The following is a 21,441-nucleotide window of genomic DNA, read 5'->3' on the forward strand; positions in this document are numbered from 1 at the left end:
AAGCAGGACTTCTGAAAGAGAAATTTCTTAACATTGAATATAAATTTTTAAGTTTAAGAAAGTCTTTTCTCAAAGTATTTGTTGGGTGTCTTGCCTTATGTGGACGATAAACAGTATACACAAGAAGAGACTAGAAACCCTCTGAAATATAGTGTGATATAAAAGAATGCTGAAGATTATATGGGTAGATTGAATAATTAATGAAGAAATATGGAATTAAACTGCAGAGAAAAGAGAATTATTGGACAGCTTGACTAAAGGCAGGGATAGGAGACCACTAGATGCATCAAGAAATAATTAATTTGGTCTTGGGAGGAAGTGTCATGCATCAAAATTGTAGGGATGGACCAAGGCTTGACTACAGAATGCCGCTTCAATTGGGTGAAGTGTAAATTGGATGTTTGTTTGATTTACATAACAAGTTTCCATTCAAGTGCGCAATGTAACTTCTAACAGTGGTGACACCTGAAACAGCTGGACCAACAACTTTGTATCAACTGCTTCTGGTATGGTTGGATGATAAGGAATCACAGGTTGTTCCCAGATAAATGTGTATTGAGAATAACCATCTACAGCTCTTGTGAGCCACCTGCGAAGAGGATTTACAGTCATCAACTTTCAATTCACATGTGCTTCAATCCTAGTGGAAACACCAATATACACTGATCAGCAAGAACATTACGACCACTGACATACTGTCGATATAAACCCATCCAGGCAATAGCAGGGTCACCTGGCGAGGAATGACTGTTAGTCAGACACATGGACAGTGCATGTAGTATCAGTGAGCATGCTGCCTGTGAGTAGAATGGGGAAGATGCATGATCTACTTGAGTTTGAGACTGAGGGCAGATTGTGATGACCTAGAGGTTTGGCATGAGAATTTCAGAAACTGCACTTGTTGTCAGGTGTTTGAGGAGTGCTGGGATGTCTTCAACACATGGCAAAACCAAGGAGAAACCACATCCAGACATCACCGGGGTTAGAGGGCCACTCCTCATTACACATGTCGGGCGTTGTGGGCTGGGCGGACTGGTAGAACAGGACTGGCAGTGAACTGTGGCAGAACTAACATCAGATTTTAATGCTGGGCAGATTAGAAGTTTGTCTGAACACACAGTGCAGCAAGCACTCCTAATGACGAACCTCTGCACTCAATGACCCATGCATGTGCCAATGTCAACATCGCAACATCGACAATTATGACTAAAATGGGCACGAGACCATTGGCACTGGATGCTGGCAGAATCCCAACACCTTCTCCATCATGCCAATGGGAGGGTGGGAATCCATCATCTTCCAGGGGAACAGCTCCTTGACACTGTACTGCAGGATGGAGACAAGCTTTTGGTGAGTCCATTATGCTCTGGGGAACATTCATGTGGGCATCATGCAAGGCACCATGACAGCCAAGGAATATCTTCCACTGATTGCAGACCACATACACCCATTCATGATGATAATGTTTCCTGACGGCAGTGGCATTTTTCAACAAGATAATGTGCTATGTCACAAGGCCAGGAATGTGCTGGAGTGATTGAAGGAACACAGTGGCAAGTTACAGTTGATGTGCCAGCTCCCAACTCCCCAGATCTGAACCCGATCACACACATCCGAGAGATGACTGAACTGGGTGCAGAGCTCATCGCCCCCCCTCCCCAGAATTTACGGAATTACGAAACAAAAATTGTATGACGTACAAGTGCATTCAATGTACTTGTTTTGTGTTAGTTGTGAACAGTTCAATAGTCTGTATAAGATACCATGTAGTGCAACACAGGTCTCAAGACATGAGACCTAGCATCTTACAATGGAAACTCGCCATTGCACTCTCCTCAGATTTAGTGGTAAGATGGCCAGCTCATCGAAAACTGAACACTGATCAGGCATGAAAACAGGAATAAGGTGTACTGGACTATGGAGGGAGGAAAAAAAAAAAGAAAAATAGAAACAGTGAACGGTCCAAGAACAAGAAGTGTGAAAAAGAGCTGCCTGAAACAGCAACAGCATAGTGGGTAAGTGGTCATAGTATTGGACTGCCAAGTGGGTGAGCCATGTTCAAAACTCCATCACGCCATTTATTTATTTATTTTCCCACATTATGAATTGTCCGTCCAGTCACTGAAATGATTGCTTTCTTTCTGCGGTCTTGGCTGTTGTCATACTACACATTGGTTATAGAACATGAGTCATGTGGTAAGAATACATTACAATCACAAGTAAATGTGATGAATAGTGACAGCAGGTGAGATACCACATAGACATCTCACAGAAATGTAAACAAATAATAAACGGTTGTAAACTATGTTACAACAAAGGAATTCAAGAGTTAACACTTCCAAACTGGAGTGCAACTTCCAAAACATTAAAAACATATTTTTACAGAGAACACAGAAACTGTGTGACTGTGAAACTGTAGTGTTCATTTGTTGCAGCCCATGTGACAAACTATAATGTTTTCATCATTGCCTTAGGAGTGACCACATTCACATAAACACCTACATCAGTCATAAAAATTAGGTGCATCAATAAGAGATTCCCAGATGGATTGTAACAATATTATGAAAAGGACAGTTGCTACTCACCATATAGCGAAGATGCTGAGTCGCAGATAGGCACAACAAAAAGAATGTCACAAAATAAGCTTTCGGCCAATAAAGCCTTTGTCAAAACACACACACACACACACACACACACACACACACACACAAAAACCGCTGTCTCTGGCAGCTGAAGCCAGGCTATGAGCAGCAGCAGCAGCAGTGTACAAACACACATGACCACCGTCTCTGATAGCTGACGCCAGGCTACGAGCAGCAGCAGTGCACGATGGACGAGGGTCAGGAGGAGATGGGGGCAGAAAGGGGGAGGGAATGGGGGGTAGAGGTGGGGACATTGAAGTGTAGCTGGGGAGCATGCAGGGAAGAGGCGGAGAGAGGACAGGGCAGCTAGGTGCAGTCGGGAGGTTAGACGGAGAGCAGGGGGAAGGGGGTGGGTAACAGAAAAGGAGAGAAGTAAAAAGACTGGGTGTGTCAGTGGAATAGAGGGGTGTGTAGTGCTGGAATAGGAACATGGAAGGTGCTAGGCAGGTGAGGACAATGACTAACGAAAGTTTAGGCCAGGAGGGTTACGGGAACATACAATATACTGCAGGGAGAGTTCTCAACTGCGAATTTCAAAAGCAGGTGTTGATGGGAAGGATCCATATGGCACAGGCTGTGAAGCAGTTACTGAAATGAAGAATGTCACTTTGGGCATCGTGCTCAGCAACAGGTTGGTCCAGTTGTGTCTTGGCCATAGTTTGTCGGTGGCTATTCATGTGGATAGACAGCTTGTTGGTTGTCATGCTGACATAGAATGCAGCACTGTGGTTGCAGTTTAGCTTATAGATCACATGACTAGTTTCACAGGCAGCCCCACCTTTGATGGGAAAGGTGATGTTTGTGATCAGACTGGAGTAAGTGGTGGTGGGAGGATGTATGGGACAGGTCTTGCATCTAGGTCTATTACAGGGATATGATCCATAAAGTAAGGGGTTAAGAGCAGGGGTTGTGTAGGGATGGTGTATTGTCTGGGTTCGATGGACGGCAGAATACCATTGTGGCGTTGTGGGAGGGGTGGGAAGGATAGTCAGCAGAACATTCCTCATTTTAGAACACAACAAGAGGTAGTCAAAACCCTGCCAGAGAATGTAATTCAGTTACTCCAGTACTAGGTGCTACTGAGCTACAAGGGGAATGCTCCTCTGTGGCTGGATGGTAGAACTCTGGGTGGTGTTGGGTGACTGGAAAGATAGGACACAGGAGATATGTTTGGTACAAGGTTGGGAGGATAGTTACAGTTTGTAAAGTCCTCAGTGAGGCCCTCAGTCTATTTTGAGAGAGACCACTCACCAATCCAGATGCGATGGCCACCAGGTGGCTACGCTGTATGGAAGGGACTTCTTGGTATGGAATGGGTGGCAGCTATCACAGTGGAGGTATTGGTGGTGGTTAGTAGGTTTGATATGGGCAGAGGTACTGATGAACCCTTATTGAAGGTGGAGTTCACCATCTAGGAAGGTAGCTTGTTGGGTTGAGTAGGGCCAGGTGAAGCGAACAGGGGAGAAGGTGTTGAGGTTTTGGAGGAATGTGGATAGGGTATCCACACCCAATCCAGATCGCAAAGATGTCACCAATGAATCTGAACAAGGTGAGGGGTTTAGGATATTGGGTGTTTAGGAAGGTTTCCTTTGGATGGCCCATGAATAGATTGGCATAGGATGGTGCCCACAGCCTTTACATATGCCTTGCTCAACACTATTGATGCCACCTCCCTTTACACTAACATCCCTAATGTTCATGACCTTACTGCTATTTAACACTACCTTTCCCAACATACAATGGAGTCCAAACCAACACTCCTTCCCTAGTCGCCATGACCAATTATCCTCACCCACGACGACTTCTCCTTTGAAGGCATTCTCTACAAACAAATTCGGGGTACAGGCATGGGCACCAGCATGGCACTGTCCTATGTCAACCTATTCATGGGCCATCTAGAGAAGTCCCTTCTAAACACTTGGAATCCTAAACTCATCACCTGGTTCAGAGTCATTGATGAAATCTCTGCAATCTGGATGGGGGCGAGGACACCCTATCCACATTAATCCAAAACCTCAAAACCTTCTCCCCCATTCGCTTCACTTGATCCTACTCAATCCAACAAGCCAACTTTTTAGATCCAAGATGGCCGCATCAGTACCTCTGTCCATATCAAACTTATTCCATACCAAGAAGACCCTTCCATACAGCCTAGCCCCCAAGGCCATCGCATCTGCAGTGTCAAGTGGTCACTCTCGAAATATACAGAGGGCCTCACTGGGGCCCTTACAGATCTCTGTCTAACCTCCTGACTGCACCTAGCTGCCATATATTCTCTCCAACTTGTCCTTGCACACTCCCCAGCAGCACTTAACTGTCCCCTACCCCTACCCTGCTATTCCGCCCCCTCTCTGTCCCAGCCTCCTCCTTGCCCCCACCCAGTTGTCTCTCCCACTGTGTGCTGCTCATAGTCTGGCTTCAGCTGCCAAAGACTGTAGTCTGTGTGTGTGTGTGTGTGTGTGTGTGTGTGTGTGTGTGTGTGTGTGTGTGTGTGTGTGTGTGTGAGTGATCTATTTTGGCAAAGATCTTGTTGGCCGAAAGCTTGTTTTGTGACACTCTCTTCGTTGTGCCCATCTACGACTCAGTATCTCTGCTATTCGGTGAGTATCAACTATCCTTTTCATAATATTGATAAGAAATTCCTATTATATGACACATGTACTATCACTACTGCCATGTATGACATACTAAATTTGTTTTCCAGTGGAGGCTTTGGTTGACTTGTCACCTTGTCATCAAATGTTTGTGTTTCCCAATCGAAAGCCACTTCCTTTCGGCTGCTAACAGAGTAGTTGTGCAGAATCAACTGTCATTATAGGACTATACCTTACACCTCGCTGTTGCAAATGGACACCACACCACACACAGACACAAATTTGATTAAAGCGAACAGCAGGGAAAAGAAAAAGGAATGTGGCATGAGGGACATGTAAACATGGCTCTCTTGCTTGGCAGTGTAACACTATAAGCATTTAACCACAATGCCATTTCTCTTCCCAGCTTGTCTATATTACCCTTCTTGTTCTTGGACCATTCACTGTTTCTATTTTGCTTTTTTTGTCACAGTTCAGTACATCTTCCTGTTCTCATGCTTGATCTGGGTTCAGTTTTTGATGGGCTGTTCATTAGGCTCTCTAACCAGTACTTTTGAAAAGGGGGGGGGGGGGTGCAATGGGGACTTTTCCTTGTTAGAACAAAGACATGTGTGCATTGGTCTGATAGCTAAAATTCAAGAGTTGATATTGTGTGCTCACTTTGACATGGAAGTTTTAGGTGGCACGTATTCTGAACCATAGCTGCATCAAATATCGGTAGAGGATGGGCCTGAGATACCTACTTATGACAATACCAGCATCAGCAAGCAATTGAGCAGTAGCTGTTACCAAATATTTTGTGTTGCTCATTGTCTTCTTTTCTTATTTTGAAATGAGCGAGGAGACTATGCATGGTCCATCACAGAGTTTTATTATGACCATCCCAATACCAAAAGGGATCAGTGGTTCCTATGACCGTGTGTATGTTCTGCTTTCGTAGAAACACATAACACAAATGCAGGCTGATTGCTCTACAAGAGGAAGGCAGGAGATGTTTTCCTACACCCTCCTCTCCTTTTGATAGTCACAATTCTCGCGTGTTCACATGTGCAGTCTACTGTCACACTTAATAATGCCCACCCTCTATACTAAAAAAAAAAAAAAAACTATTAATGTATTTAGACCACACAAAGTATTCCCCTCACATGCAAATAGTTATTTTGGTTCTACTTTTACACTAAGTACCTTGTCGGTTCTGTGCGTAGTGTTGCCAAGTATGGGTCGCACGGCTATGAATGACCACGAAATCAGTATTCCACAGATTCTGAGTTAGCAAATTGAGTGAGGAAAAAAATAATGTCGAGAAGTACCTTAAATCAGAGACATGCTGTTCATTGGCAGGAGACGGCAGGCTTCTCAATAGAAACAATCATTTGTTGAAATATCAAATTGACCCAAAAGAAGAAGATAAGCAAAGACCATTTTGAAAAAAGACTGTGGAAGTGTCTGTTAAGGCAAAGATTCCAGTCAAAACACTACATAATTACAATTTTTCGTTCCGAGGCACCTAGCGTGACATCCTTTTAAATTTGTAAATCTAATCATTTACAAACAAAAAATAAATTACTCAGCATAGGCAACCTGCATTAAAATGTCTGTAGTTGGGAAACAGCTATTCATTAAATAGGAAGCAGCTTACTGAAAGAATGGAGCAACGGTCCATACGGATGTAAGGAGCAACCAGCTGCACTATAAGGTAACACACCCTGGAAGGGAACTCGTAAGCCATTCAGTGGTGTGGTAAAAATGTGACATGTCACTTAAGGATTTGAACTCTAGCAACATTACAAAGTGCATAAAATACCTTCAGGATTAACAGTTAGTAGGAGCGTCAGGAGGAGCAGAAAAAAAAGAGAGACTTTAATGTGGTGATCAAAACCTGTTAACCAAGTAATGTAACACTGACTCAACTAATATACAGAAAAATAAAACAAAAACTGAAGTATCCTAAGATAATCAATACAGCTTAAAATAAGGTAAAGGCATCTATAATGCAATCCTGGACTTTCGTGTAGTTGCGGAAAGAAGATCTAATTACTAGTACTACAGTTACACTTGTGTATTATTGTTTGTGGGAGACATTATAAAGGCAGTGAAAGAAAACTTCGTTGCACACTTATACCAATACAAAGGTGCACTGTACAGATCAAAAAGGTATGTTTCATAAATTACTGAAGGCAATGTGATTAATACACATGATGAAAGGAAAGTGGGTCAATGCTAATCATCTTACAAGCATAAACAAACCACACTCACTCATCATCATGTTACAAACAGACTCAGCGCAACTGCTAAGGATTCTAGGTGAATTCATCACTGGAGCTCATAATACAAATGCAAAGAGATTCAGCACCATTACAGCTACTACCATAGTTTTTACACTGCATTTATAAATATTTCTTTTACATTTTGGAGTGAAATAGTTTTGTATTTTGGCTCTGTTCAATTTTTAATTTTTTTGTTGACATTATAACATACAATATAACTTTTTTCCAAGAGAAACGATATTTTGATGTCTGCATGTGGCATAGGGATTTTCTGTGAATCTTGAATTTTTTCCCAGCTTATTGAATATTAGGCATTGTTGCTTTTTTATTACAGAATATTTCTTCTGGGCGCTAGTCAGATATATTCAGGTGAGTCATTGAAGATAGTTCAGATAGTCTATGACAGTGCACCTGAAGATGTCTGGCAAGGTGACCAGATGACAGACCGCACACCCAGAACATGACTGAGTAATTAATTTACTCTTTATTCATATCAATACTTACACTGTAATGGATTAAAGAAATTATATTTACTAAAGCGTACCTTCTCCTTTCACCTTCTTGTTTGGAGTTGTTTCCTGATCTGCTTGCCGTTTATCACCTAATGTAACAACCATAAGAATCTTATTAAACATATTAACAGGACAAAAAGTTCAATTTAGTGATATGTGCTGAGCAGACGAAAGAAAACCTTGATTACAAAACAGAAAATGAAGAAATTATTTCATGATGAAACTGCACCTGCAGACTGTAACTGAAATAGACCATATACAAGCGTTTTCTTGAGAAGAAAGGTAAACTGGAAGACAAAGATAATATTAGCACATAAGAGTTATAGGCACAGGAACACTTAAAAAAAAATAAAACAACAAAATTCTAACAACTACATAGGCACACTGCAATAACCTGTTAACATATCTTTATTTTATACATTTAGTCAGACGTAGTGTTATTTCAGATCCACTGTGTGTGTGTGTGTGTGTGTGTGTGTGTGTGTGTGTGTGTGTATGCAAGAAGTCGATCAAAATAAGTGGAAATGTAAAGAATGAAATTTAGTGCCATATATTTTTACACTCTTATGCAACAGTTAATTACTTTTAATTGGTTTCTGATAAATTATGATTATTATTATTGTTGTTGTTTTTATTACTTACTACAAGAAAGATAGAGAAATTTTCTTGCATTTCAATCAGTTTTTGTATTTACAGATATTTCAACTTGTAAGCTTTAGCTCCTTGAATACAGTATCAAATATGGATAAAATAAAGAACCCAGTTTCCTTCCCCATGTGTCCACTATCAATGAGTCACTTATACTGTATTTTACCAATGTGAGGTGATTTTTATCTTTGCGAGTTACTAATGTCTCTTAGTAATTACATTATTTCCAAAATGCAAATATGAAACTTTTAAAACACACTCTCATCCAGAGAATAGCTGTGAGTTGATATATAGACAATATTCATTGTGGCTGCAATAAAATATATTAATATTGAAACAAGTTTTACATTCTGCAAAATGGTATATCTTCTAACAACAAATAAGGCACAATTCCATAAACCATTGCAGCAAAGGTAAACTATAAGGTTTGTCACCATATTCTACTGAAAATTTAGGCTGTAAAGCACATGAATGTTCTGAAGATAGTTATTTCTGACAATGATGTCCACTTGTTGCACAATTATGAAAAATCCTAGCACATTTTTTTCACTACTACTTAAGAAAAAAATTTAGAACAATAAATTTCATAATATAGTTAAAGCACACATTATGAAATTATTAATCATCATCTACAGCTTACAGACCCAATCTGATACACTTTCACATAACAGATATATTTTTCACAAATCTGCTAATATCTGAGAACAAGCAGCTCACAACCACATCACTCTCAGAATCCAAAGTGAAATGTTTGCAACTATGTTTCCTTTTAGTTCTATTGTAAAATCCCTATTTTATTTTTCTATCTCTTGTCAAGTAACCCCCCCCGCCCCTCCCTCCTCCTCCTACTTAGTCTTCCGTGTCCTATTTGCAACAATAATCTGGCATTCTCAGACAGATCATGTTCCTGTCACCAGTTTCCTTCTAAAACACAAAACTTTTGTGTACTGACCTCCCCCCCCCCCCCCCCCCCCACCCAGTTTCCAGATATGGGAATTATGTTTTCTTAGTATGAAAGGCAAATTTGTTGTACCATTTGGATATGGCCATTTATTTTTAACACCCACACCCATGTTCACTCATCTCTCTCGTTCATTGTCTTTAGAAATAGAAACATATTTTATCTTGCAAGTGCTACACTGCAAAAAAATAATGAAAAATCTGTGTTCACAAAGCACTGGCAGAGCAAATGACACAATAATATGAAAAACTAAATATTCTGGTACTTTTAGTTATTTTGTGAAAAATGTTGGCATTAAAAGGAAACCCAGAATTCCAAACACGACAAACACATCATGACAGGATCAGACAAGATTCCATTATTCCTTACAGGCTACAATCAGTGTTTTCAGTAGTTAAACAAATTTCAGTCATGAAGTTCTATGAAGCTGTTCAATATCAGAGTATTTCACAAAGACAGTTTAGATAATTTTAACACAGCAGATCTTATGTTAATGTTCCAACAAAAATAATGCTTTGCTCTGAATTCCTCAATGCCACCATTTTCACTGTCCATTTTAATCTTTTCAATCGCTCTAATTATGTACAACTGGTGTTCTTAAATTTTTCCATTACCTGTATCAACAATACGTATAGTTCATGAGATACTTGATGAAATTGCTGCTTTTTCTCTAATATAATTGACTCTACAGTAAAAAATTTCAATTACTGGAATTGTTTATCTTGTAAATCAGCTTACTAACACACAAAACATTAAGACCCATCATCAGCATAATTAAATAACAGACGGGAAAGGACAGGGTAAAGGTGTGTTTCGCGCACTACACAGAATAATACTGGCCTAAACATCTTCAGCATTAAATTCCAAATTACTTCACTTTTTATTCATCTGAATCAATAGCTTCCCATTATGTGATGCAAAACCGGAACATATGGTTATGCATTTTGTTTTCATACCACAAACTACGTACCAGTTGTATACAGCACTTCTTTACTGTTGCTGCATCTGCCCAATTTGTCTGCAACCTAAGGCATTTGATACGGAAAGTGTAATAAATACACATTTGGAGTTAATAGAATGAAACAAAAATACAGATCAAAGCAACTCGTTCTTGAGTTTTGGTGTCAGGCCTCCAGTTCCTAGACTCCCTTAGAATCAGATGACAGAAAAGTTGAATGATGAATAATACATACCTCGGTAAATGTTACACACATAATATAAAACTAAACTCTTGCCTTTGCAGCAAGTTTCACCTCAAAATATAGATTCTTCTTGTTTCTAGGCCAGCAATTACCTGTACCTTACCTGAACACAGACCATTATCCAAACTCAGCAAAGGCACTGGAAATGTAACTAATATTTTTGAATTCACACTTTCTACAACTGTAATGTATTTCCACTGACCTCTGCAACCCCTGCTGGCAATCTAGAATACACATGCAGTCATACAGCAAGAAAAAACAAAAAGGGAAGGAAAGAAGAACACTTAATGGATGAGATTTAACATCAACTCTAAAGATCAAAAACAGCCAAAGATGTTCAGCGGACAAATGCATTCGAGCACAGATACTGAGTCGAGATGTTAGGAACAACAATTAATTTCTCAAAAAGCTCAGGTTGATTGGAAGTATGGAGGTGATGAGTCAAACGGGCATGTTAATTGCTTAAACTGACAAGTTAACTGTGATGTACTTTACCAATCAGTTTTCGAACAGTGGAATGCAGGTGTGAGAAAAGAGAGAGGATTTACTGAAAGCTGGTAAAATAAAATGCAATCAGCAGATCAGACAACTCTTGAACAGCGGTGTGTGTCCAATAAGTAACTAAATGGCAGTGCCGAAAATATAAAAGCTTTCAGGTGATATCACTGTACAACCAGAAGAAAAATACAGCTGAAAAGAAAGAATTGAACTACAAAGACCACTATTTTGTCTTGTACATCTGTGGTATCAATTTTAGATGTAAGGGCAATCCTGGAACAAAAATATTAACACTGCATCAAACAATGAGAATGGACTCTCCTGCAAGCAATGGACAAACAAACTCGGGCAGGGTAGGCAACCTGCGCACACCACAAACTACCTGAGAAAATTTACCTCAGCCCCAGATGCAGGCTTCCCCACTCATGGAATAGTGTTTGACTGAAAATACATTACATATTTAAGCAAGGCATCCCCAGGCAGGTGTGATTAGATTTCGGGTTGGGGACCAACCTGTGGCAGAGGATGGAGGTAGGGGGGGCGGAGGCATGAGCTGCTTGTCCCTGTCCAAGTTGAGTGTGCCTGAACCTTGTTGTGTCCCCATATTGGACGTACTTGATGTGAGTATCTGTGGCTGCGACTGTTGATGCTGCTGTTGCTGTGACTGTGACTGCTGCTGCTGCTGTTGTTGCTGCTGCTGTTGCGGTTGTTGCTGCTGTGGTGGTTGTTGCTGCTGCTGCTGTGGCTGCTGCTGCTGTTCAGGCTGTTGCTGGCGTTGCATCATTTCATCCATTCTGGGAGTAAGAACACAGTTAATTACATTTATAGAGAACATTAAACTTTCAGCTGCCCTCTGGCACAGGTCGTTGTCCTACACACATGGCACCATCTTTAGTAAAAAATGTTGACACAAGTATTAAGATACCATTCAAAAACATATTAAATGTAGATATATCTACAGTTTAAGACTGGCCAATACTTCCAAATGACTCATAATATATCAACCCATTTATGGGTCAGACTACACAAACTGATGATAGGGTGCAGATAAACAGCTAATACAAAATGCACAGGGTGTGCTTCAAACAATGAGCAGCTGTAATACAGAAAAGAGAAGAGATAATTAAGAAGACTGTAGTGAATAATGCAAGGGTTAAAATGGTGAGTACAACAACGTTTCCGCAACCCATGTAAGCGAACTACTCTCTGTATACAGCACAAAAAAAAGAATTACAATTTCAATGAGTACCCTCCTCACAGGAAGTGTACCAATAAATATTCCTCCTGAAGTTAAATGAGGCTCTCTAAATGATATGAGAAGACGAACAACTTAAGCATATAGCAATGAGTGAGACAGAATTGGAGATGTTGTAATTTATTGGATTACATAAATGAAATTACTCACACAATGACACTCATTTCTTTAACGCATCTTAAACAAAATGCGATTTCAAGACAGGTTTCAACAACGATATAAGGAGTGTGCACTGTCTGTCAGTTTCCACAGAACCACTTACGTGACACTTAATGCATATCCACTACCTGTAGTGAGATTTATAGATAACTTATATTCAGTTAGGATAATTAATGTTTTAAAGTACTAAGTTTCATTCTGACAGTGCTATGGAATATATGCTTGAGATTTGTCACAAACTTAATTTGTTTGATGTTATATGAATGATAACTTAATTAAGAAAACATTACTGTCATTATTTCTGCGTGGGCATGTGCAAGAATTTGACATAGCAAGGTCAACAATGTCAGGATGTATAACAGAAGGAAAGTTCAATGTCTTCAAGAAAATGGAGGATTATAAATGGGTTAATAAACTGGAGAGGAATCGAGCAGTGACTTCACAACCATCTCAATACAGTATTGTCGTATTGCCTTTATCTGTTCTTAGTATGATGTTGATTTTTTTCTGAGTCTAGTTTAAATTGGACAAAAGGCAGTCAAAGCAATCCTGGTCAAAGAAAGCAATTATACATCAACCAACAAGCAGCAAAGAGTATTTGAAATTTGGCATTTTATATCAGTGAAAGCAAGTACTTAAATAAACTCATGACTGATCAGTCATAATGTATGGAATAATAGGTGTATTCATCTAGTTTAAATCTTTGGTAATGGCAACTAGTGGCATATTAAAAATGTGCAGTGAGTGCTGTGATAGCCAACTAAATAACTGTTAAAATTTCCTACAATTATATTCAAGTAGGCATATGCTGTAATACTGAAGTACAAAACATAATTACATAGTCAGTTATTCAGTACACACTGCCAAAACTGAGCTACTTCTTAAGGCACATGTCTACTAGCAAGTAACTTCTGCAAGCACTTGCTGAGGTGTTTGCAGCAGAACAAAAATTTGCACAAGTTTCCTTCTGCAAGTCACTTGGGCAAGTTAATTTCAGGATTTGCTACAAATACTTGCAGAAGTGTTTCCACATATAGGAAAATGGAACTTTACAGTGTCATGCTTAAGAAACAGAACAGCCACCACAACTGATGTATTATTATTGTTGAAGAGAAAATGAGATGAAAAACAAAGAGTTAAGAAAAAAAATTATGCAAAGAAATGGATTCAGAGGCACACATATTTAAGTTATCAAGAAACCTATTGAATGAACTAAAATCAGAAGACTTTGCTCAGACTAAAAACTTGCTGAGAATGTTGTATGTATATTATGAAAACCTCCTGTCTGTTTTATAATAACATGTTTGAGAACAAGCAATAAAAATGCTGCAAGCTGTATGATCAAGAGATCACCATTTAATTGCTCTTTGATTTTTGCAATCTGTATTTATTACAAATATAATGCATTTATATTTACACTAAGTTTTAAAAATTCAGCTAAAATTTAAAGACATCTCTACTGCCAGTTTATTTCCCCATCTGATAAAACAAAGTAATTGGTAAATTCATTTAGCACTTTCTTGGCTGACAGCTGTCATTTACACTCCTGGAAATTGAAATAAGAACACCGTGAATTCATTGTCCCAGGAAGGGGAAACTTTATTGACACATTCCTGGGGTCAGATACATCACATGATCACACTGACAGAACCACAGGCACATAGACACAGGCAACAGAGCATGCACAATGTCGGCACTAGTACAGTGTATATCCACCTTTCACAGCAATGCAGGCTGCTATTCTCGTATGGAGACGATCGTAGAGATGCTGGACGTAGTCCTGTGGAACGGCTTGCCATGCCATTTCCACCTGGCGCCTCAGTTGGACCAGCGTTCGTGCTTGATGTGCAGACTGTGTGAGACGACGCTTCATCCAGTCCCAAACATGCTCAATGGGGGACAGATCCGGAGATCTTGCTGGCCAGGGTAAATGACTTACACCTTCTAGAGCACGTTGGGTGGCACGGGATACATGCGGACGTGCATTGTCCTGTTGGAACAGCAAGATCCCTTGCCGGTCTAGGAATGGTAGAACGATGGGTTCGATGACGGTTTGGATGTACCGTGCACTATTCAGTGTCCCCTTGACGATCACCAGAGGTGTACGGCCAGTGTAGGAGATCGCTCCCCACACCATGATGCCGGGTGTTGGCCCTGTGTGCCTCGGTCGTATGCAGTCCTGATTGTGGCGCTCACCTGCACGGCGCCAAACACGCATACGACCATCATTGGCACCAAAGCAGAAGCGACTCTCATCGCTGAAGACGACACGTCTCCATTCGTCCCTCCATTCACACCTGTCGCGACACCACTGGAGGCGGGCTGCACGATGTTGGGCCGTGAGCGGAAGACGGCCTAATGGTGTGCGGGACCGTAGCCCAGCTTCATGGAGACGGTTGCGAATGGTCCTCGCCGATACCCCAGGAGCAACAGTGTCCCTAATTTGCTGGGAAGTGGCGGTGCGGTCCCCTACGGCACTGCGTAGGATCCTACGGTCTTGGCGTGCATCCGTGCGTCGCTGCGGTCCGGTCCCAGGTCGACGGGCACGTGCACCTTCCGCCGACCACTGGCGACAACATCGCTGTACTGTGGAGACCTCACGCCCCACGTGTTGAGCAATTCGGCGGTACATCCACCCGGTCTCCCGCATGCCCACTATACGCCCTCGCTCAAAGTCCGTCAACTGCACATACGGTTCACGTCCACGCTGTCGCGGTATGCTACCAGTGTTAAAGACTGCGATGGAGCTCCGTATGCCACGGCAAACTGGCTGACACTGACGGCGGCGGTGCACAAATGCTGCGCAGCTAGCGCCATTCGACGGCCAACACCGCGGTTCCTGGTGTGTCCGCTGTGCCGTGCGTGTGATCATTGCTTGTACAGCCCTCTCGCAGTGTCCGGAGCAAGTATGGTGGGTCTGACACACCGGTGTCAATGTGTTCTTTTTTTCCATTTCCAGGAGTGTATATAGGTTTATCAGTTCCAATGGTATCTTTGTTTCAGTCTTCTGATTTCACGCCTTTCTCCTTTTTGACACTGACCGTTTCATATCGGTGTCGAACATATAACTTCTGCAAGTTTGGAGAAAACTTCTAACAACTGGCAAGTACTGTTTCCACTAACTTTCAGAAGATACATATGCCTGTTGACAAAAGTTGCAGAAGTCTACTTGCTGGTGGTGCTTCCACAGGAAAGAACATACAAAAACTAGTTTCTGCAAGTGACTCGTAGAAGTTTACAAGCTAGCTGACACACACCTTTATGTTTCTGTAGTAAGCCATACAAGTCCTTCAAATGCCTGCACCTAGGAGTATCAAGAAGCACTTTAAAAAAATCCTTCACTAGAGCTTTGACTATCTATCATTATGCCTGAAAATGAGGGGCATTCTACCCACAATCCTTTCCACCACTCCTAAAGTGGTGTTCCAACACCCGCCCAATGTATACAACATCCTGGTCCTTCCCTATGCCACTCCTAACCCCTTGTCATAGCGATCATATCTCTGCGGAAGACCCAGCTGCAAGACCTGTCCAATTCACCCTCCCAACTTATCCTACTCCTAGTCCTGTCACAGGCTTATACTATCCCATCAGAGGCAGAGCCACGTACAAAAACAGCAATTTTGTATACCAGACGTACTGCAATTTCTGCACAGTATTTTATGTGGGTGAGACCACTGACGAGTTGTCCAACAGATTGAATGGCCTCCACCGCCAAATTGTGGCCTAGAGCAGAGTTGACCACCTAGTGGCGGCACATGCTGATGACCACATGATGTTCAATTTCAAAGGTTGCTTCAGAACCTATACCTTATGGCTCCCTCGTCCCAGCACCACCTTTTCTGAAGGACATAGATGGGAGTTATCTTTGTAACACATCTTTTGGTTTTGTAATCCTCCTGGACTCAGTTTCTGCTAACCCTGTGCACCCAAACCCTCTATCCAACAGGTTGCCCTTTCTTTGTCCTGCACCCTCTCCCAATCCACTCTTCCATGTTGTTTGTATGACATGAGCTCTTCAGCTCTGGTGGTTGTGTGTTGCATCTTTATCCAGGACGACTCCTGCCTCCCTCTGAGCAATCATTGTGTGTTTAGCCGGCACAATGTAGCAGCACAGGTGTGTGTGTGTGTGTGTGTGTGTGTGTGTGTGTGTGTGTGTGTGTGTGTGTGTGTGTGTGTGCTGCTACCTGGTGAGTTGTGTTCTTTACTACTGAATACATTTTGCCAGAGCTTTCTATAACATATTTAAATGCCGATGTTTTATCATCATCCTATGCACCCATCTTTCTGCTTCACTAAGCATTAAGCAAATCTACTAAAGGTTCTACTCAGCTCAACACACCGATTCTTTAAATTATCCATGGTATAAGTTTTCAGAGACTGTTAGGACTCATTTTTAGTGAGAAAATCAATGATTTTCAAACAATAAATTTGAGGAACTGGCACTTTCCATTCTCCTTTATGTACACAGTGAAAGTAATTAAGGGGAAAAAAAGGCCTTTAATTGTCAGCAGAGGAAGTTTCTGTGATGACGAAATTATTATGTCGGAAATAATCATGACTGCGGTAATTCAAATGCCTCTATGGACAAATACCACATTCAGTCACAAAATTAATTTTATTTTAAATTATACACAATAACATTTCTTACCCTGTGTCTCCATCTTGAGATGCTTTCACTCTTACAGTGTTTACAAATATTGTTGTAGGTGCTGTCCTGAATCAACAAAAACAATGCCACATCAAGCAGATACAAATAACATTATGATAAATAATAGATTATTGTTACGGGTAGATGTCTTTCATACCAGTGCTATATAAAGTGACAACACAAAAACAGAAAATAATGAAGTGTAACATAGTGCTAAATAACACTTAAGGGGGGGAAAAAAGACATTAATTGTCAACAAACTCAACATAAAAGTTTGTGTATAATGCCGTGACTCTTCACGATTTCCTGGAAGATTTGTTCAGTATATGGTTCTTGGGTTTGAAATCAGTTCACAATTCGTAAAGCCCACAATATTTCTTCGACACAACTGCTCAGCGTCGTAAAGCTGATTACTGCGGGCAAGTAGCAACAGCCAGTGTCCCAACTACAATGGACTTCTTGTGGAAGCCTCATCTGAAAGTCATGCATATATAACTCAAAGAAATATTGGATTTAGAAAATATAACCTAGCATCAGACCCAAGAGCCATGTATTCTGTACAAAAATGATTCATAAAACTGTTTAATACTAGGTCTACAACTTTGCTTGTGCCGTTTTTTCTCGAAGTTCGGGGCTTTATTGTGAAAACTTACAAAAAAATTATGATTCATAGTATTGCCGATTGCTGGCCACTACCTTCTCCCACCTTTTGAGTAGCATACAAATCCTGTTGCGGAAGAACTGGGCATCTTTTGTGGGGACCCATGAAACAATTCCATTTTGCACTTGTTCATACGATCAGAAGTGCTAGTCAGCCAGATTGTATGCCACTGATCGAAAAAGGTGCTAGTCAGAGAGAGCAACGTATGGAGAATACGGTAGGAGGAATAAGACTTCTCATTTCAACATTTCCATGTCTATTTTGATGGGTTTTATGACATGGGGTCGAGCACTGACCTGCTGCAAAATTACCTTTACGTGTCTATCGCTGTTTTGTGTTTCAATGCAGGCTTGAACACATCAACTGCTTTCAATAATGATGTCCTGTTACTGTCTTCATCTATTTCAGTAGCCACGAAAATGTTCTGTCTTCGCCCACCATGCTGGTCTTTGACATCAAAATCACTATTCTGAAGGCATTGAAAACATTCTCTGCACATTCTTCCACTAATAGTTCCCTCACCATTGGCCTTACCCAGCATTTCAAGAGCCACAGCCACAGCTTTCGTCATATTAAATCAGAAAATTAAAACATCCCACAAATGGTGAGTAATGGGTGCATAAGTTGATGTACTTAATCAAGAATAACCTTATGATTCAATCCCAAATCGACTAATATTTTTATGGCATTATTTTTACAGATGCCTAAGCTTATTGTATTACACCTATGACCATCCACATGAACCCCACTTGCTGCTACTGCCATCTATTGCAAAACGGCGGAAGCAAATTTGTAGACCTAATACATTTGTGACTCTATTCTCTGAAATGAACAGGAGTATGATACCCTAACACATATCAATTTAGTATCCTCTGAAAGTTTATAACTTTCAATGTAGTAGTTTTATAACATCTTCGGACACAAACTTTGATCATTTGTTTGCTGACATGTAATGTTATATTGTGTAGTATCCTTAAGTGTTGTGATTTAGAACTATGTTACAATATACTATTTCTGGTAATACATAACTCTATCCACAACAATAATCCATTTTATCATAGTTCCCTTTATATTTACTCTATATAATATTTTTGTCCTCAAATACAAGAAACCACAGAGGAACACAAGTTGATGCTTATGAGCCAAAGCCCTTGAAAATGGATCCACAAAGTGTGAAATATTATTATGTATAACTTAAAACAAAATTATTTGTAGGTTGTAGGAGGAATTTACAAGTACATTCACAAAAATATAATTACGTGAGTTTTTGTACTACCAGGTGTAGTAGGTTCCTAATATATTTTTTCTTCTGTGTTCAGCAGAACTATCACAAAAATAAAACACTTGTCTATACGTTCTCTGATGCTTTGTTTCTCTGATTAGTGAATTCTCTCTGTGATCTACCAAGAAAGTCTTGCTCATTTCAATATATTTCTTTCTACCAACTTTTGTTTAGGCATCCTTCTACTTTAGTTTAATGAGTTGCATCATGTCAACAACAATTCAACATATAATCTGGTGTCTCATGAGTATACTTTTACAGGAATCCATATGTATGAGATTAAAAATATCACAGAAAAGAAGCAAAGTATTCGTATACTTACCTTAACGGAATACAGCACAGACATAATATTAAAACTTATATGATCTAAAGTACAAGAAGTCCCCAAAAAATGACAACATCTTCAGTGAGCAACATAATATGAATATGGTCCCATTCACCATTTTACTGGGACTGAGTGAGGTGGCACAGTGGTAGGACAGCAGACTCACATTTACACTCATAACAGTTCAAATCCACATCTGGCCACCCACATCTAGATTTTCATTAGCTTCCCTAAATTGTTTAAGGCAAATGCTGGGACTGCTGCTTTCAAAAGGACGCAACCTATTTCTTTTCCAATACCAGCTTGCTCTCCATCTGTTAACGACCTCATCCATAGGATGGTAAACCCTCAACTTCCTTTTTATATTGCAGTAAAAGGAAAATGTGATTATCAACAACACACTTAATGGAATTATAGTGGAGCAATTACTCCAATTCTTCATTTGTCTTATTTAACACCAAATAGCCATAAAAATATTTTTATATGTAGTACCAATGAAGAGGTAATAAGCACCAGAATATGAAATCAAATATTCCCATCTGTCAGTCTGAGCAGTGGTTTTGACAGGCAGTAAAAATATCAGAAACACATAAACAAAGAATATTGTAGTTTTGCTAACAAATTAATAAATAAAAATGACACAGCTGACAAGTTTGGCAATTATGTGTGTATAATACTTGTGATTCAAACCGATGTAATAAGTTCAATATCAAATTCCAAAACAGTTACTACTACTGCCAAAGTTGGTGCAGGTGTAAAACAATGAATTATTAGCCAGGACTGTACTTCTTGCCAAACAAATTTCCAAAGCACATTTAGTCTTGTTTTCCCTTAAAACAAATAAGGAAAAATTTGACAAAGGCAAGGATAAGGGGTGGGTAACTCCTAAGATGAAAAGTACATTGTATTAAGAAGAGAGAGCTCTATGTAATACTGTGAACAAGTATAAGTCATGATGTGAAACAGTATTACCACCAATATAGTCAAATCCTCCACTCTGTTATTAAAATCACCCCTCACTTATGTAGTATGCTCAAAACATAAAATACTGACAGAATAAGGCAAAAACTATTTGAATCATTTAACAAGAAACAGAACAAACCTAGTCATTCAAATACAATGAGAACTTCCTCACAGTGGCTACAAACACTGCACCAAGTGAAAAATAACCAAATACAGAAATGTGAAGACACTGCATATATCACCAACAGACATTAGCTTCAGAAAACATAATGTAACTGGGTAGATAAACAATCTACTCACTAAGTGGCAGCAGGAGGATACATATATAAAAGGTATTACAATTTGCAAGCTTTCAGAGCCAGTGGCTCCTCCTCTTGGCAGAAGGAGGAGAGGTTTAGGAAAAGGTCTATTGGGAAAAGTCATCCAAAACCTAAGGTCAGGGAATACTTACCAGACAGGATGAGAAGGAAAGACTGATTGTTGGTGACTGCACTAGAAGATCTCTCCTTCTCATCTTGTCTAGTAAATCTTCCCTGACTCAGAGTTCTGGATGACTTTTATGAACTCTATCCCTTTCCCTAAATTTCACCAGTCCTTTTCCTTCATCCCTCTTCCTTCCCCTTCTACCCTTCTGCTGGAAGAAAGAGCCGCTGGCTCCAAAAGCTTGCAAATTGTAATACCTCTTATGTATGTATTCTCCTGCTGCCACTTGGTGGCTACATTTTTTTCTATGCCCTTACATTATAGTTCCAATACTTGATTATTTTCATTTATCTACACATTAGTTTCAAATATATGATCCCTCAGGAGATAGCAGAATT

At 40.1% G+C, this 21,441-nt stretch overlaps 2 protein-coding genes across 12 annotated transcripts in view; one reads left to right on the forward strand and one right to left on the reverse strand.

Moving 5' to 3' along the window:
* The window catches only part of LOC126281949 (probable dolichyl pyrophosphate Glc1Man9GlcNAc2 alpha-1,3-glucosyltransferase), a 122,169-nt gene extending 114,117 nt beyond the window's left edge, over positions 1–8,052 (forward strand). Inside the window, exon 10 of the mRNA XM_049981310.1 lies at positions 7,838–8,052. The gene's annotated coding sequence lies outside the window, so the exon portion shown is untranslated. The remainder of the gene's footprint in view (positions 1–7,837) is intronic.
* LOC126281946 (uncharacterized) overlaps positions 1–21,441 on the reverse strand; it is a 282,662-nt gene that overhangs the window by 11,135 nt on the left and 250,086 nt on the right. For 4 of the 11 annotated variants that reach the window (XM_049981299.1, XM_049981300.1, XM_049981303.1 and 1 more), the window contains exons 15-16: positions 11,940–12,118; positions 8,048–8,104 (exon numbers count right to left, since the gene is read on the reverse strand). In XM_049981299.1, the coding sequence (XP_049837256.1) occupies positions 8,048–8,104; positions 11,940–12,118 (236 nt within the window). Of the gene's footprint in view, positions 1–8,047; positions 8,105–9,672; positions 10,650–11,837; positions 12,119–17,389; positions 17,456–21,441 lie in introns of those variants that run through there. The other 7 variants (XM_049981298.1, XM_049981297.1, XM_049981304.1 and 4 more) reach the window with 4 other exon arrangements.

The sequence above is a fragment of the Schistocerca gregaria genome, chromosome 7 (genome assembly GCF_023897955.1).
Source record: "Schistocerca gregaria isolate iqSchGreg1 chromosome 7, iqSchGreg1.2, whole genome shotgun sequence".
Classification (NCBI taxonomy): domain Eukaryota; kingdom Metazoa; phylum Arthropoda; class Insecta; order Orthoptera; family Acrididae; genus Schistocerca; species Schistocerca gregaria.